The sequence below is a fragment of the Leuresthes tenuis genome, unplaced genomic scaffold (assembly GCF_036924035.1).
Source record: "Leuresthes tenuis unplaced genomic scaffold, fLeuTen1.0.hap1 SCAF_5, whole genome shotgun sequence".
NCBI classification, from domain to species: Eukaryota; Metazoa; Chordata; class Actinopteri; order Atheriniformes; family Atherinopsidae; genus Leuresthes; species Leuresthes tenuis.
Genome location: NW_027325359.1, coordinates 4,733,556 through 4,751,083, shown reverse-complemented (window position 1 = coordinate 4,751,083; position 17,528 = coordinate 4,733,556). Strand labels below are relative to the sequence as shown.

Below are 17,528 nucleotides of genomic sequence, written 5' to 3'. Positions count from 1 at the left end.
TCCAAGACACACACACACACACATAGAGTGAGAGCTTCCAAAGTGAGATCAGTATGAAGTGCAGAGCTCACAGAAGCCAGCATGTTGATCGTAGGGCCTATGGAAAGAGGGTAGACTACTAATTTAAGCCTACCGGGATAATGGTGCAATGCTTGTTTTGTTTTAGTTTAGGAAATATCAAGGCTTGCAAGTAATGTTGATGATTACATAACTCAATCGATCTATAGTATATATTGGATATATAGATGGATAAATTGTGTTTATTTATTCAGCATCAAGTTTTGTTTTTCCAACTCTGCTGAAGAAGCTCTGAGAATAACCTGACATAGTTTCTTCATAGACTTCTCCCTACTCCAGCCTATTATACAGTTCAGCCCTCCTCAAAGTTGTTTCAATTATCAACACGATACTGTTAGTATCTCTGGTCCCAAGAGGCATTGTAGTGGAACACTGCTGTAGATCTCAGATCAGAGATGTTACAATTTGCCGAAACCCTAATTGGTGTCAAGCAAAAATAGAATGGTGGAACTCCCCCTGATCGTTGTCAATGTGGGGCAACAGCAGATGTAAGGAGGTTTAGCAAAACTGCTTTTTTGACACATCTTCTTCTGTGAGGACAGTTGAATCTGAACAGTTTCCATGTGAACTGAAAAAAAGGCAACTAATAAAAACAAACGTGAGAAATGTACAGATTTATAGTATCAGTATTTGCACATATCTCAAGAGCATATAATTTACAGTGTTTGACTCTTTTTTCAAAGACAGAAAATACTGTAGTTCAGCAACTATGAACACAGACAAAAAATACACGAACAATAAAGCTGCATTTTATTCTCGAATCAAGTGTGTGATGCTCACTGAGATTTGTAGGAAACAAAGCTAATCATCTGCCTGCCTTTACTCAGACACCTGTGGATCACCGCATGTAGGCAAAAGCTATTTTAAGAGCTGAATAAAGTTTGATGTGATTCCAAGGTGGCAAGGTCCTCCATTGCTTTGAGTGAATATAAAATAGGCTCATCCTAAGTAACGATTATAATCAAAATGGACTAACTACGGGAATTGGATTTTCAAATTCAAAGCTAAACGAGGTCTCAAACAAATTCAAATATGTTTATAAATGTATGAATTCCATTTACTTAAGGTAGTTTACTTACAGCCTTTTTAGGCATTCAGCCAGTAATGTTTCCCTGTTGTGCATTTCCAGCAACTTTCAAACAGTGAAAGGAACACAACACCTCTGAAGTTCTCCTACGTAAACTGTCAGGACCTCATTCATCATGATGCAGGAAGAAAAACAAGTGTGCCATGTATTAACTCAGGGGAAATTTTCCAATAAGGTTTAACACTGAATTATGCAACAATCTGAGCAGTCCTTTTAAACTGTATAACAATCCCTTTGTGGACATTTGAGCGTGTTTGGATACATGCCTGTGTATATCTTTCCTTGTAAGTGTTGAGCTGTTGTGCATGAGGGAGCATGTATTTTTGTGCTTTAGAGTGTGAGAAGAAATGTGCCAGCAAGGAATGTAAAAAATAGTTGTGTGTGTGTGTGTGTGTGCACACGCATGCGCATGATTGTGTGTCTGTGAGAGTGTGTGTGCACGCATGCGCACGGTTGCGTGTGTGTGTGTGAGAGTGTGGGTGTGCATTATGCAAAAAACAACCTGGTATGCACCTGTATAAAGAGCCAATTGGAGCTGGATAAGGAAGTTAACAGGATAAAAAACCCATTGTGGCGGGGCAGCACCTGTAGTATCTATACACGTTTGTTGATTGAAAGAATTTGGAGAGGATTCAACCTTGCCTAGCTCTGAACAGTAGTAGACAACAGTATTGGAATCTCCAGAAGTCAAAACTCAAGTCGTGTGGAAAGAGGATCATCTGAAACTTCTGTCAGGTCTGGTGGGACCCTGTTCTACTGCTCTGGTAGGCTGCTATACTGGTGCTGGACAAGTTGCAGTGCTTTTCAAAATGAAAGGAAGCTGTATATTGTGCTGTGATTAAAACAACCTTACCTGAGAAGATTAGTTTTATTTCCTAGGATCTACCGTACTCTTACAAATATGTTTGGTGTACTGCATTGACTTAAACATTGTAATCTCTCCTGTAGCAGTATGCACACTCTGATCCTGTAAATGGTTAATCTCTGCACTCTTTCAGGTGTAGATATTACAGAAAGCCTGCATATTTAATGCTATGGCCTCAACGTCAGTTTTTATTATACTTTAGTTAATAAAGAAATGTATTTACAGTGCAGAAATTGATAACAAATTAAGCAAGAAATAAGGATAATTAAAATGGACAAACTTAGTGTCAATGCTTCTATAAGGTTATGACTGCAGAGAAAATGAAAGCAAACAAACCCAGTAAAACGCAGTATAGTTCTTTGGATGGGCCAATCTCTTTACACCATAGCAAATAGGTAATCTTTCACTATGACTCAGCTAAAGGGATATTAATCCATAACTGTAAGTCTTTTTTTCACAACGGCCGCGTGAGTATTGTACTGACGTAAACTACTCTCAGCCTTCTTGATAAGATATTTGCTTGGCAGTAGCAGACACCAAGGGTCAACACACACAGCATAAGGCGTTAAAGCAGACTTGGCAGACGGTCAGCTGGGGAGCTGAATTTGTTTAGTGTGATAGCATGTGACACCTATCACCTGGTGAAATATCATTCAGTAATCTTCCCAGTTGGTTATTTTGAAACTGATTTACTGGCTCTTTGGAGCTGAATTTTCCTGTGTGTATGTCTCGGGTGGATGGCAGTGCAGTATTTACCGTTGAGATAATCACATATGACAAGGTTTGCCGTAATGTCCTTTACAGCCCTCCATAAAAGTGTAAAGAATCTTTCAGGGAATGGGTGAAATGTGGGTCACTGTGTGGAGAATCAGTTTTATTGTGTAGCTATCTAAAATAGGTCACTCAAACAGATGACCTTCGATAGTTTATGACAATACAGATAAAAAGCTTTTCATCTTAACACTTTCTTGGATGTTGGAAAATGTCAGCATGAATAAGACAAAAAAAAGAAAAAATTGGGAAACAAGACTTCTAATGTAAACTATAGGATATAGAGCAGTCATTGATTTTCACAGCATTGCTATGAAATGATAAGAGTCTACCTCATGTCCGAAGAATAATACCATTAACACTCTTAAGATTGGGTATTACCAGTGCATTGTGAAAGTCATAAGTCAACTATTGTGCACATGCAACACTTCTGTCACCAAAACAGTGAAGCTGCTGACATTCTGGTGAGCTTTATTTACATATGATGCAAATATACTTGGCTTAAGTCTGAAACATGCCTTTATTTACCTTTTACGTGTAGGCAGGATGCAAAAAAGTCTAAAGTTTTTAAAATTGATAAGAATGACTGTTAACTCATTTGTTTCCATCAGCTTACTGGGAAAGAAGGGGGCGTAGTTATGGAAACGTTAAGGTTACTTCACTCGTTAAGCATGTGCTGAATGCAAGCAGTCCAAAATTAATACGGCCACAAAACCGACACCAAGTTTTACACAGTGTATAAACAAATGAGCTTTCATTAAAACACACAACTCAACAGACCTGTTTGTGTGTTAGCTGTCTAATGCGCAGCTCACATGGCTCTGTCCTGTCATAGAAACACTTTGCCTCACTGCTTCATTATGTGTAATATATCAACTTATTTCTGCAATTTAAGGAAAGATTTTAAGCCTGGTTAATTTGGCAAAACATCTGATTGCCATAGCAGGAGAATGAGGAGAGAAAGGAACCCAAAACACACTAATCTACAGGTTCCTAATTATAATTTCTAAACTAATCTAAACTTTTTTTAGAAAAAGATTTTTTTTTGTCATGGAGTATGTTGCTTTAGCATCTCTTTGCACCTTTTATCTTAAATGTTTAGTTTTGGCTCTTTAGTTCTGTTTAAGGACACTTAAAAAGCACATTCTCATGATTTGTTGCCTGTTGTGAAACAGAATAGCAGAATTCATTCAAATACTTATCTCTTTGCACTCTTGCAAATTTAAAACACCTCTGATAGAAAATAAAGACATAAACTCAGACAGTTTGACTCTAGCTTGGGATTGGTCAAACTAACAACAGCAAACGAACGCACTGAATATATATTTTATACACAGGCATATTCACAATGTAATATAAAGGAAACTGCTGGAATAACATAAAGCTTTAAAAATAAAAAAAAGTTTGATCTATTCATAGTAATTGACTGCTCTCCTGCTTTAGCCCCTGGGCCATGGTACATCAGAGTGTAAAAGCTGCAAAATGAGTGTAACTTCATCCAGCACCCTGGACAGCCAGCTGACCACTGCCTGGGGCTCTACTAACTCCTATTTTGATGGTGAGGATTATGACTCAGCCTTACACAGTCACAATGAAGCCCACTGTATTGTTTTCTTACATTATGCCTGCACTCATCACTGACATTAATCACTTGATTAAATTATCTGAATAATATTCTAAAAAGCCAGAAGAAAATATGGTAAAATGTTCTTCTGTAGGATTTTATTTGCTCTCTATTGAACAATCCAACTGTAGCTCGAATAGAAACTTTATTCAGGAATGTTACTCATGCAGTGAGGCCAGAGCTCTCAAACACAGGTTGCGAATTAGGATCTCCTGACTGAGAAATACTTCAACAGCTCTTTAAGTAAACCGCTCTCAAAATTAATTATTGACAAATAACTAATGAGAAGGTTTTTCTCATTAAATTATCTCAATACTGAAACAAAAACAATTCACTACTGTAAACAACAAGTGTTTCAGAGCTTCTAAGTATTTATGTCTGTCCACAGGTTCATTGATAATGTCTGGTTACACAAGTCGCCTGTGGACTCATGACTCCCAGCCTCAGTTCTGGACTAAGTACCAGGTGTGGGAGTGGCTGCAGCAGGTTATGGACATGCACCAGATTGATGCTTCCAGTATTCCCTTCCAAAACTTTGACATGGACGGCCATCAGCTTTGCAGCCTAAGCTATCAGGACTTCATCCGTGCTGCTGGCAGCGTGGGGCCCATTCTCTTCCAAAGCATCACAGAACTCAAGTGGAGTGGTGCGTCTGAAATCCTAAATAAGGGTGTAAGGGGCAAAAACAAAGATAATTATTTCTGATAAAAGTAAAACTGGCTGACCTGAGTTGTGTGCGTGTGTGTGTTTGTATGTGGAACAGAGTTTTGATGAAGTGTTACTGTGAAGGGATCACAAAGTGGTCAGGGGTTGCACTGCATGGTAGCTGTATAACAGGGAGCAGGAGTGCTTAAAGTGAAGACGATGATGGATATATTGCTTGCTCTTGCTAGAGTGGGTCTCCTAACAAAGCACAGAAGGGGTCTGAAGCTGAGAAACAAGCGGAGAGTTAGCTCATCCATTGTTTTTTAATTAGAGTTTGCTCAGAAACTGTTTTGAACTAATCAATTAATCAACTAACTAATATTTTGGCCTAATAAAGTTGTTATTTCCAGAACATAGCTGACCAAATAAATTATATTCATTTTCATTAAATAGTAAATGACATCAGCACATCATATCTTATCTAGCATCTTAAGATTAAAGTATTCAAAACACAAGCACTTTCAGGAGACCTAGCACAACAGGTTTAACCTCCAGGTTACAAAACCAAAACCTTAAAAACCAAACCCAAGAGCACAGTCTTTCTATTGTTGTTCCTGTCTGGAAAACACCAGCTCAGTTTCTCAAGCTCAGGCTAAACGTGGTAATATATCAGAAATCATTCTCCAACTGGTTTTGACAACAGGGCAACATAGCCTTGGAAGAAAAAAAAAGAAGTCTGATTTCAGTTAAAAGAAATCAAACTCAAGATTTTATGAGAGCAGAAAGTGTTTTCTCAACCAGCATTCCTCTCATTTTACAGTCTGCTTTTATGAAAAGCTTAAACATTCTGACACTGTGAGCTCCATAAATGCAGCCAACCCTCTGATTTGACTTGTAGATCATTGTTTGATTGTACCATAAAGCAACGCAACAAGTTTCCTGTTATTCCTGCTTAAAACCTCAGTCTTCCAAGCACATTACAATACTTAGGACCGTGAATAAGACATTGTATCAATTCATTAGTGATGTGGTTCATTGCTTTTTAATGTCTAACCATAAATGGGGGTCATGTGAAAAATCAAACTTCAAAGATTATGCAATACATTTGATCTGTGCTTAAAATTTGCTTCTTATCTCTGAACAGGGCAGTACAATGTGGACATAGGACAACTGGAGCTCAAACCTGATGGTAAGACCTTTCATGCAACCTCAATATTGCTTATATAATTCCTAATAAATTCTGCTTCCACTCACATGAACTTCTTTTACAGTTGACTTTCCCTCTCCATTTCCAGATGTCAGCTATCCACCTGGAGGTACAAAATATATGTAAATAGATCTGCAGTGCGATTACTACTCTGAAACAGCTCAATATGAAGCCTTAACTTTATTATTTCTGTTAACTTAGAGATCTATGATCCCTCATTTCACCCACTTGCACCTGATGTCTCTCCCACTCCTTCTAGCCCTGGTAAATAATTTATTTTACATACAACATAGCATGTTTAGACGTAACATGTTTTTTACAGAGCTGCAGCATGAATATTGTAAGTTTTCACCAACTGTGACGTCTTTCTCTCAGATATAAAACGGTCTTTCACTCGAGGTCATCAGGTCAAAAAACACAGTAAGTAGGAGAAACACATGTTACATACAGTCCTAATTACTTCCAGCATGTTCATAGCTCAATTGTTGTCTGCTTTAATTTCCTAAAGACCCGAGGGGGACACACTTGTGGGAGTTCATCAGAGACATTCTGCTGAACCCAGAGCGAAACCCAGGGCTGATCAAGTGGGAGGATCGGACGGAGGGAGTTTTCCGCTTCTTGAAGTCGGAGGCAGTGGCACAGCTGTGGGGAAAGAAAAAGAATAACAGCAGCATGACCTACGAGAAACTAAGTCGTGCGATGAGGTACACGCACACAAAAACTTCACACTAAACTTCATGTTTGCATATTGCTAAAACACATGTGATACTTTGGACTTTTCAGGTAAAAGTATTTTTGGCAAACTGTATGTTATTTGCAAATTTACTACAGGGAAAGGTTTATAGTAAAAAATTTTAATCATTGCAGCCAGCTCTCAGTGATTGTTATACTATATCGTGAAAAATCAGACAGTTCATTTGAACAGTTTGGTCAAAACTCTTTGATGAGGATTAAGTTTAACAGTACATTGTTTCCAATCCAAGTTAGCTAAGCGTCTATTAAATGAGCAAATTAATGAAAACCAAACACAGCAAATATGTTGTGTCATATATTTCAACATTAGGATTTCATAAACAGTCACCTCAACTCTTTAAAACCCATATTTACCATTCCTTATTGCTGATATCTCCCAGTGGATTAGATTTTTAGCTGCAACATTTTTCTTTTTCATTTTTTTTTCCTCCCAAATGAACAGAAATGGCCTTTTACTCAGAAAGTCTCTCTGGCAGCTGCAGTACTAACAGCTTTACATTCAAATGAGCCACTTTAATGAGCTTAATTTCACTGGACTGAAAACCACAGGGAACTACAATATAGGCCTGCAGGTAGCGTCACTGTGACCACAAAACTGATTTTCGATTTACTTTGCTGCAAATCTACTTTGCTGCAGTCAATGGATCTGCGGATTCTGCAGAACACACCAGTCCCCTCACTCATGGATAACAAAAGTAGAGGAACGCAAAAAAAGTGAAAACAAGTTTTCTTTAAACTATGATTTTAATTTCAGTTAACAGAGCAAATTTCTAAATATGTGGGTACTTTATTTGATGCATCACTCCCTGTCTAACCTAACTTTAGTTTGTCATTGAGTAATAAAAACAAGATGTCTTCAGTGTTGTGAATTTAAAGACATGATTAACCAATAGAATAAACTTTTTTTTTTAATTAAATATTTAACTCAACTTATATCAATATCTACAATTAAATGGGCTTAGTGGCTTTCATTTTTCTTGACAACTGCTCGTCTGGTCTTCTTCAAATTCAGCCGATATGTTGTGGGGGCCTGATTTTGTTCCGTACCAAGTTAAAGACATAACCTGTATATAACAGAGTGACGTGGTCATTAGTAGTCATAAAGGGAAGTCAGTGCAGAAGTGCCTTAAAGAGAAATGATATTTCTAGGTGCTAGCCTAGTTTTGATAGGCTAACAGTCGAATATGTCAACTTCTCCCACAATCTCTTATAGAGTAAATAGGGAGTCCTTTCTGTTCGGTGGGTTTGTAGTCATTTTGAAAAAAGAAATCCTTCCACAGTTAAAGGTTAGATAGCTGTTGGTCCTCAGAATTATGTTATTTTTTCATAAAGCTTTAAATATCTCTCTTCAGCTCTATCCTCTTTCTCAAATATGTTTTTTACAGTTTTCAGACTCGAAATGGAAAACTGATGATTTCAGACTCGCTCAAACTGCTTGGTCTGGTCGCAATGTCCATTGCTTATATACAGTCGGTGTTTTTAAGTAGCAGTAATTTTAATTATAAACTTTATTGATGAAATGCCTTCGAAAATAACACAATTATTATTTCACTCTATAAAATTTAAAAGAAATCTGAATATTTAACAGCTGGAGATCTGAATAAGATGAAAAAATCAATTTCAAGTAGACATTCAGTGAAAGACTGAGCTTATTAGACTGGGCTTTACAGACAGGCACCTTCACAGCCGAGGGGCACAGACAAGAAAGTCCAGGTCACTTTTTTCATCAAGTGAAGATTTAAGAACCATAATTGGGTCCCTGCCATAGTATCTTAAGCAGCAGTTGAGTTGGCAGATGACAAATCAATATCATTCAATCTAAAAGACAGAACCGGTTGATGGCCATTGCACAAACAGAAACTATCTGAGCGTTTTTAAATTCCACAGCAACAAAAAAAGAAGTCTTACAGGTTTTAGGCATCAAGACAACTTGTTAAGTTAGTAGTTGATTATCAATGTGGCAGGGTCACAATGAGAATCATTCATCATTTTCTCACGTACCATTGTGACCTTTCAGAAGATTACCACACTTCTGTTAGAATGTTAACATTGGCTGCCTTTTAATTTGAATTCTACTTAGTTGTTTCTCTCATAGAGTCAAACATATAGACAGGATCCTGACCATTAAGGGCTAAATTACTGAATGACCAAAACTCACAAGTGCCAGAGAAGAACAGCTCAAAATTGACAGTGGAGGAAAATAACAAACTCATTCTGGTTTGCCTCTCAGATGGGCAAAGCAGAACTGCAGCACAGCCTGAGGTGGAAACACTGCACTGAAAACAGCGAAAATCAGCTGTATCACTGTACCCGTTCAATATCATCATTTTGAAAGTGAGCCCAGCAAGCAGCTGAATTTTCAGAGTATATGCAAACAGAAACTACATGACAGTGCAATGGTAAACATGAAGCTGAGCTCATTTGTCAGGTAGTGTCTTGGTAATGACTGTAGTTGACAGATGTTGTGGAGAATATGGAGGCAGTTAAATATCTCTTTCATATTCTTCTCATTGGGTTAGATATGGTGAAACACTAACACCAGTAAAAATGTGCTAACAAGCAGTTCATTCAATTGCACCAAACATTGCAACGCATCATCTATCATATTTAGAAATTCAAACATGCTTTAGATTATGTTGATTTAATCACATTTATTAATCTTCTTACTCTTACAGATATTATTACAAAAGAGAAATCCTGGAACGAGTAGACGGACGCAGACTGGTTTACAAGTTTGGAAGGAATGCAAGAGGATGGAGGGAGACAGAGAAGTGACAGTTTCATTAATTTATATTTTTCAACGCTGTTGTGCATAAATGTGATGTTCTAATATAGTTTTCATTGACCATTTTTTTATATAGATGTGTTTGAACTGTTTACACATTATTTTTCTGTTTATTCCATCCTTCAGCTCCTGTGTTGACACTGCACTAATATTATCTATTTACTGTGCCTTACTGATAGTCAAACCTGAAACATGTGCTTAGTAAAATATTGCCTGTAAAAACAAATAATACCAAGATGAGCTAACATGCAACTCAGTGAATCCTGTTCTTTTCACTAAAGCCAACATTTTTCCAAAAGAACCCATGTTGATACAGCAGTCAAAACAATTGTGGCAAACAGATGGAAGTTTTGACACTGATACTGTGAAGAGTCTTTTGGGAAGGATGCGTAATCTCTGAATAAAGACAAAAATAAGTAAATAATAGAATAAGATCCCTTAAGCACAATGCACAAGTATGGACAAGTGATAAACTATCAACACTTGCAGCTAAATGAAAATCTGGTTTGTGTTATCTTATTTCATACTTTCCTTTCAATCAGCTGTAGAGTGTGTACATGTCTGTTGATACAAATAAAGCTTGAAAATGTTTTTATTTCATGGAAGTCCTTATTTAAAATTGCATGTGGCTTTAAGTGTGATATAGTATGATATATATGATTCTGGAGTTGCTGATGAGTTAAACTTTGAATTTTGGCTTCAGACTGTTTGTGACTCAAAGTGCAGCAATGTTTGTCACTGTTGACTTCCAACCATCTGTATTTCAGAACCGCAGGTTTAAACATTCCTTCCACTGAATCTGTTACAAAGCTTGACTTTGAAAAGACATGCACTTACAGATAGTGCAAGTTGTTTCTGTTTTATCGTGACAGCATGAAATGCTGCACAGTTAATTGTTTGCCACTGCGTGTCTCAGCTGCCAAGCTGGTTGCTGCAGGCAGCAGACAAATGACTGGGCCTTGATGGCCGGCAAGATAAATGCTGTGTCATTAAAAGGCCTCTTTCTTTGGCCTGTGTTCACAAGCAAATTCATGTCTAATCTCTACTCTGATTTATCGGGCTTTGGCGACCCTCCTTTACATAGTGTGACATTCATGACACTACATTCTGTCATTATCTCTGCTGATGGCTTCAAAATGTACCCAGTGCACAGTTGCATCCCTTTAATTTTTCTCAACTCTTTCTGATTAAACAGTTTCATACATAAATCTTTAATGTCAAAAACTGATGGAAAGATAAACATAACATTTCTTCTTGAAAGGAAAAGGTTTTCGATTAGAGTTCACAATAATTTTGTATTCCACTGAGGACTCAGTGAATTAAAGAAAATAGCATTCAGAGAAACAATGGAGCCAGTTACTGCTCATGATTGGATTGAAATCATAGCTGCTGATTGTCATATTGTTATAGTATATGAAACAACAAGCAATTCATATAGAAGTGTCAATCTATTATACTCTGTTGTGAGGACTGGGTTGTTTTACAGAGCAATTGCACTTTGAAGTTTCTCTGAAGCTGCACTTGTTATGATCCATTTGAGTTTAAGTTTCAAATATATGTGAAATCTAACGTAGCATTGAGGAGTGTTTCTCCAATAAATAAGTTATGGTTGTGGTTTCAAAAGTTTGAAATCTTTTGAATGAAAATGGAGATTGTTAATGACAATTACCAAGCAATGTTGTGCCATCCTGTGATATGGGTCTCATTTAACTTTGACAGTACATCCTTTGTCATATTTGATTAACCCTATCATTGGAACTGCAATTGTGAATCACATTCATCAACATACCTTAGGACAAAGAGGTAAAGTGGGGAATCGACAATCATTATAGGCACATAAAGAACATGAACATGTCCAATCTGGCCTTAGTTTCACTTTGAGCTAATATGGTTGCTACTATGAGCTGTGTTTGTGTGTTTGATGTGACTAACTAAAGATAAATGAGCAGTAACAGGCAAATGATGTAAACTGATCTAACCTCTGCATACAGGAGTTTCTCCTAATTTTAATTTTCCTAACAGATCACTTCCTAGTGAAGATAAACCCTTGCTTTGCATACTCTCACTGTGTGCAGATGTATAAAGGATGATGATATCCAATTCAAATCATGAAACTTTTATATGCATAATGCTCCATGTGTGTGATTCTCTGAGGCCTATGATATGTATGGTTCCTCTGAACCAGCCATAAGTAAGAGAAGGCATTGTGCCAGAGATATAGCAGAAAGCACCGTTAAACCAGCATAACATGTATTTACAGCACAAGGCTTGGTTTAATGGCATCTGTGGCAAGCAGTTTGGGCATACGTCCAAACATGCACTCAAACTGGTTGTAATAGATATGGAGAAGGAAAAAACACACACACACACACAGACATATACTCTTGAGAAAGTATATTTAAACCATTTGTTTCATTTGGCAGCCAGTATTATCTTTGCACATCAGTCAAAATAAGCAGATATTTGTCTCAGAAAGAACTGACAGAACAACATTAACATAAAGAAGAGAGTTTGAACTATCCATTGCCCTCCTGCACAGATAGTTACACTACGCTGCACTGAAGAAACAATTGCTGTCCTTGTAAGGCCACAAAAAAGAAGAACAGTAAAGGAAAAAAAGATGTGCAGTTGTGCTTTATGTCTTATTGTCCCAAAATTATTTTCAGATTTGAATGAGCCAGCAAAGGCCATTTTATCATTAGGGATGGGAGGTATCTAATTCAATCAGATACATGTATTATGAAGAACAAGGAAGTGATAAAAGATAGCCTAAGCATGGGCATGAAAATGGGATTTTGCATGTGTCCTGGCTCAGTAGAGCTATTGTCTTCTCTCAGTCCCATCTTATCAGGGCCTCTTATCATCTTCTCTTCACACTCAAATGGACCTATGGGGTATTCAGCTAAAATTGTGAGTTGGCAAATTAGAACTGCCTCACTGATGAGCTTTGATAAGTCTAAGGATGGCACAACATCTCAGTCCAGTGACCATTTTATAATCTTATTAAAGAAAATTGTACCACATGAGTATATACATGCGTCATGAGTCCATTGTCACTGGATCAAATGACTCATTCTGAGACACGAGACAGCGTGAGACAAAGCCCAATTATGTGTCTCTTTGCTCATATGAACAATTGATAGTGGCGTGGGATTTATAGGAGTTTTTGTGAATTTCTTCAACTGAAACACGAGGAAGTATTGCTTACAATGCAAAGATGCCTTTTCTGGTTGTTGCAGTTTTGAGGCCAATTTCCTGCTCAGATTTTTGGACTTTCCATTGCTGATTATTTCCACTGCTCTGTTTTTGACTGTTAAATAACCCCGCATACATACGCACACAAAAGAGAATCACGTGAAACTTTCCATAACACTTTTTCTTTAATAAACCTATTAGTCAAAGTATGTGGTTTGTGTTGTATGTGAAAGGTGTCAAAAGGAAATAGTAATAGATTTTCAACTTGAATCATAATTTTTCAACAGTGTATCTATATAATGTATACTTAGGAGGAGCTTCAGGTTCACTCGAGTTATAGTTTCACCATACATTTCGTTTCATTGTTCTTTACTCCCACTTCCCAATTTTGTGGTGCCTTACATAAAAATGACTAAGACTATGAAACCAAAACAGATGAATTGAATCCATTCATGATTGTTTGCATCTCTGATTTCCCTTCAACAACATGTTGAAATCACTTTAGTGAAAATGGGCTGTCTTGGGGTCAGTCTGACTTGATCCAGGTAATAGATAATACTGTAACTAACAAAGATGGGATTGAGCATTTGGATTAAACTCTTTAACACTCTGCCCAGCAGAGAGCGCTAGATCACAAACCCAGGTGATTTAATACTAAATAGATTTAAAATATTTGGAAAGAGGAATTGTTCTGATTTATCTAAACCTGTCCAGGATCACAATCAGGAACACCTTTGTTCAGCAACCCCCCATGTGGAATTATTAACTTCAACACCAATGACGAAGAGTGGCACTGAGAAGAGCTCTGTAAGATGGTAGGTATTTTATAAGTCCAGCTCATTCAACAACAGCACTGCGTTATAAGTGTCCCCCACGCAATTATGAATGACATAGGTTCGAAATTTCCCATTACGGTCACACAACCCAACAAAGAAATTGATGTTCCACATTGGATGTATTTAAACCAAAACAAATCATAATCCTTTAACTTGAAGGAATATACATTTGTCAACATAACCACAAGTATTTGTTAGGCATGTGAACAACATTCAATCATGTTAACCCAAGAATATTAAACAATGCAGCATTTTGTAATTGTAGATCACTTTCCCTAGAAGTGTGTATTCAGTTAAATGTCAAATAATAGTGTAGGAAAATGTAATGAAAAACGGTAGCTGCTGCATTTCAGAAAAGTGTGCACATAAAAAAAAGAGCACCTTCCCTATTTTAGAAACTTTCTGCAAACGCATGTTTGAAAAGAACGCACTGCACTTTAAATGGTGTAAAAACTATAAAAACATCATCCATTAAGTATAATGTAGGGAGGACATTATGATTTGGAGCTACTCCGGTGCCTTTTTACCTCCTCCATCATCAAGGAGAAACTTTACTGACAAAACTCCAATCAATCAAATCAGAGTGGCCCTCCGCCAGATGAGGCTCAGTCAAAGGTGACTGCATTTACGTTACAGAATGGCTTCAAACAAGGAAAACGTTGTTGATCTCACAACAGATATTTCCGCACTACAAGTTAGATGAAGCTATTTGTGAAGGAAGAATGATAGAGAAAAACCCTCTGCAGTTACTGGAAACACTTGCTTGTGATGTTTCTTTTTTCCTGGAAACGGTTCAACTGGTTATTACATTAAAGAGTTTCTATCACGGTGAATGTTGAGATAGTGAAGGTTAAGATAACAGCACTTTATTTGCCTGCAAACTGTATTGAAGACTTAGTCAAGACTTCTGACCAGTTAAACCAGAGAACAAAATAATTCTAAAGGGTTCACCACTTTTAGCCACATTCTTTTGTCTTAGGACAAAATCTCTGTCTAAGAACCTTTCTGCATGAAAGGGGACCTCAGACAGAACCATACTCGGTCCCAACATACCCCCAACTTGTTGGTATAAGAGAGTTTTTAGCATAATCTTAATGAGTAGAGAGGGTGTCTACCTCACAGATCCAAACTTGGAGCTGATGACATTCAATTGTACAGGCATGATTGTAGTTTAAATTAATCTGATTTCATAGATGGTGGGATTCCTACTGCTGACTCCTGTGTTCATTAGTCATGGAATGCCCTATTCTCTGTGAAAAAAAATGTTATGATTGAAATAATCACTAAGACAGTGATGTCATGGGAACAATAATACACCTAAAAATCTATTTTTGGGTTGATTGTAAATGCTGAGTTCTGGATATAAAGCCTGGAAAGGACACTAGTAGCTGCTCCAGGAGTTGTCTGAGGTAAACTCATTAATCTGCTTATTTTGATTCATTTACAGAGTTAAGCTAAAAGCAGTCAGTGGTTCATTAAGTATGTGCACAATTAATAAAGTTAAGGAAGACATATTGTTATGTTAAAACAACCTGTCAATGTAGAATACAGGCGCTTACAAATGTTTGGTATAGTAGTGATTTAACTTAAATTGCAAATGAATATCATACAGAGGCCTCAATTTTTATTTGTTTTTTAAAAGTAATGCATAATAGAATTATTTAAGATCAACTCACTTACCCTGGTGCTCTATTTAAGTCCTTAACATTGCATACGCTTGTTTTCACAGACGAGTACAACAAACACTTTTGAAATCATTCCTTTTTTTTAAATTCAGTCAATGTTGAATTAATAAGTTCTTGTTTGGCTTTTTTTGGTAATAAATTAGTTTGTGTGTGACACACTTTGACAATATTTTTCCACAAAATTGTCTGCAGCTCAGCATCTAGTGAAAATGAACTATTATTGTTCAAAATAATTTAAAGTGCTGTGGTTGGCTGGTAATTTTGTAACATGTGACATCATTCTTTTATCACCAAGGAGATTAGAATGTGGAATGTTTCTTTAGAGTATTTAAATTGTGAAGCTCTGCTGCATCAGTAAGTTGGTGATACACAGTGTTATCTGTAAGTCATATGACAAAAAATCTAATCTTTTCATAATATCTTTGGCCTAGACCTTCAAATACATTTTTTGAACATAAAACTAATTTTTTTTCTCTCAAGACAATGCCTCTCAAGACAAGGGAGGAACCATGGGTTGGGACCTGGAGGCCCCACAAGCCAAGAGGACCTATAGCTGCCCTCTATGGTAACCCAGGGCCTAAGTATGCATTGCCTTCACTGACAGGTAAAGCTAAAATGGCCATTTGATATCACCAGCACCGTTGTTGGATTAAGTAATCAAAATGGTCTGCTCTTGTTATTTGTCAAAGGCAATCATCAACATGACCTTACCAAAAGCAAAGCACCAGTGTTCTCCTTTGGTGCACGCCACAAGGAGCACAACACCAACTGCTCACCAGGACCAAAATATCTGCTTCCCTCCAATATCAGCAGATACGGCCAACAGAGCGCACCAGCTTTTTCAATCCAGAGCCGTCTGAAAGAGCTAAAGTTGCTACGGGCTCCTGGACCAGGTTTGTGAGGCCCATTGTAACACATTAAGACCGATATTGCAATAGCAAATGAAGACTAAATGCTGCTGATCTCAGACAGAAGCAATCTAACAGTCAGTAACTTGCTGTCCTTCTGTAACTTTCTATGGCATCTTAGGGAAGTACTCACCAGAGCGTGGTGAGAAGCTGATCTTCCACAACGCTCCTGCTTTTTCTCTGACTGGAAGGAGCAAAGATCTGAGTAACAACTCAACACCAGGTAAGATGTCTTTTTGGTCTCAATTTTATCTGTGCTGCAAATTTCAGCATTTCACATGAGAAAGTACATAAGCTTTATCTCTTGCTCATACTTAAGGTCCCGCCAAATACACTCTGCCCCCCATGCTGGGGCCTAACACTGTGAACATTCCGTCAGCACCTTCCTACACATTCTCTGGCCGCAGTGAAACTGGAAGCTTCCTTCAGGACCTGAAGAAGGTATATATAAATGGACACTAAAACTACACAAAAACAAAAAATAGAAATCCTGATTTACTGTCATTTTTCATACTGTGGCTTGCCCTTCAGACTCCAGGCCCAGCTTCCTACAAAGCTGTGCCTCCCTATATTTATGGGAAGAAGCCTCCTCATTATAGCATGACAGGCCGTAACTTCCCTCCTGATGAAGCCACAGAGAAACCAGGTCCAGGAGCCTATTATCCTGAAAAGGTATGAAGCCTCTTATTTAAGGGAGAAATACTCCAAATATCAATCTATTGTTCACATTACATCTTCATTTCCTTCCCAGGTGACCTGTACGCATCCAAAAGCTCCAAGCTCGTCCTTTGGACTGCGCCATTCACAATACGTCGTACCCGTCATCGTCAGTATGGATAAATAACTGCACACAGCTGCCTTCAATAAAGCTGGGGAAGCACCTGCTCAAAATGACTTTCATTATGTTTTATTAACTCTCCACAACATTTTGGCAAATTGTATTGGTATTATATGATATTGTTTTACCAGTGTTTACAAGTCTCTAAGACTTAAAACACTGTTAAAACTATAAATAAAAAAAACTGTAGAAAATAATAGATATGTGGTACATATCTGACACTTTTATTATTTTGGAGTGTCAGGGTGGGG

The 17,528-nt window shown here is 37.5% G+C and overlaps 2 protein-coding genes across 4 annotated transcripts; both read left to right on the top strand.

Moving 5' to 3' along the window:
• Positions 1 to 1,780: 1,780 nt before the first annotated feature.
• Positions 1,781 to 9,805, top strand: ehf (ets homologous factor). 3 transcript variants are annotated; one of them, XM_072385546.1, is made up of 9 exons: positions 1,781 to 1,929; positions 4,245 to 4,359; positions 4,814 to 5,071; positions 6,215 to 6,259; positions 6,366 to 6,386; positions 6,479 to 6,541; positions 6,653 to 6,697; positions 6,786 to 6,981; positions 9,706 to 9,805. In XM_072385546.1, exons 2-9 carry the CDS (start codon positions 4,284 to 4,286, stop codon positions 9,803 to 9,805), a joined length of 804 nt encoding a protein of 267 aa, XP_072241647.1. In that variant the 5' UTR covers positions 1,781 to 1,929; positions 4,245 to 4,283. The 3 variants fall into 3 exon arrangements, with proteins under 3 accessions (XP_072241647.1, XP_072241646.1, XP_072241648.1); XM_072385545.1 differs by having other exon boundaries at positions 6,342 to 6,386; XM_072385547.1 differs by lacking the exon at positions 4,245 to 4,359 and having other exon boundaries at positions 6,342 to 6,386.
• A 6,207-nt stretch (positions 9,806 to 16,012) lies between these two features.
• Positions 16,013 to 17,400, top strand: LOC140306581 (ciliary microtubule associated protein 1B-like). The gene is made up of 6 exons (XM_072385187.1): positions 16,013 to 16,135; positions 16,221 to 16,424; positions 16,561 to 16,662; positions 16,759 to 16,880; positions 16,971 to 17,111; positions 17,191 to 17,400. The coding sequence occupies exons 1-6, from the start codon at positions 16,015 to 16,017 to the stop codon at positions 17,281 to 17,283; spliced, it is 783 nt and encodes a 260-aa protein (XP_072241288.1). The 5' UTR covers positions 16,013 to 16,014; the 3' UTR covers positions 17,284 to 17,400.
• The last annotated feature ends 128 nt before the right edge of the window (positions 17,401 to 17,528 follow it).

What these genes read in the sequence shown, in the direction of transcription:
- ehf (XM_072385545.1), top strand. Translation starts at nt 4,284, where the DNA reads ATGAGTGTAACTTCATCCAGCACCCTGGACAGCCAGCTGACCACTGCC. An exon ending in ACTGGAGCTCAAACCTGATG is followed by an intron (nt 6,260 to 6,341) that starts GTAAGACCTTTC and finishes CTTCTTTTACAG; the next exon opens with TTGACTTTCCCTCTCCATTT. An exon ending in TCCCACTCCTTCTAGCCCTG is followed by an intron (nt 6,542 to 6,652) that starts GTAAATAATTTA and finishes TCTTTCTCTCAG; the next exon opens with ATATAAAACGGTCTTTCACT.
- LOC140306581 (XM_072385187.1), top strand. Translation starts at nt 16,015, where the DNA reads ATGCCTCTCAAGACAAGGGAGGAACCATGGGTTGGGACCTGGAGGCCC. An exon ending in TGCATTGCCTTCACTGACAG is followed by an intron (nt 16,136 to 16,220) that starts GTAAAGCTAAAA and finishes TATTTGTCAAAG; the next exon opens with GCAATCATCAACATGACCTT. An exon ending in TCCTTCAGGACCTGAAGAAG is followed by an intron (nt 16,881 to 16,970) that starts GTATATATAAAT and finishes CTTGCCCTTCAG; the next exon opens with ACTCCAGGCCCAGCTTCCTA.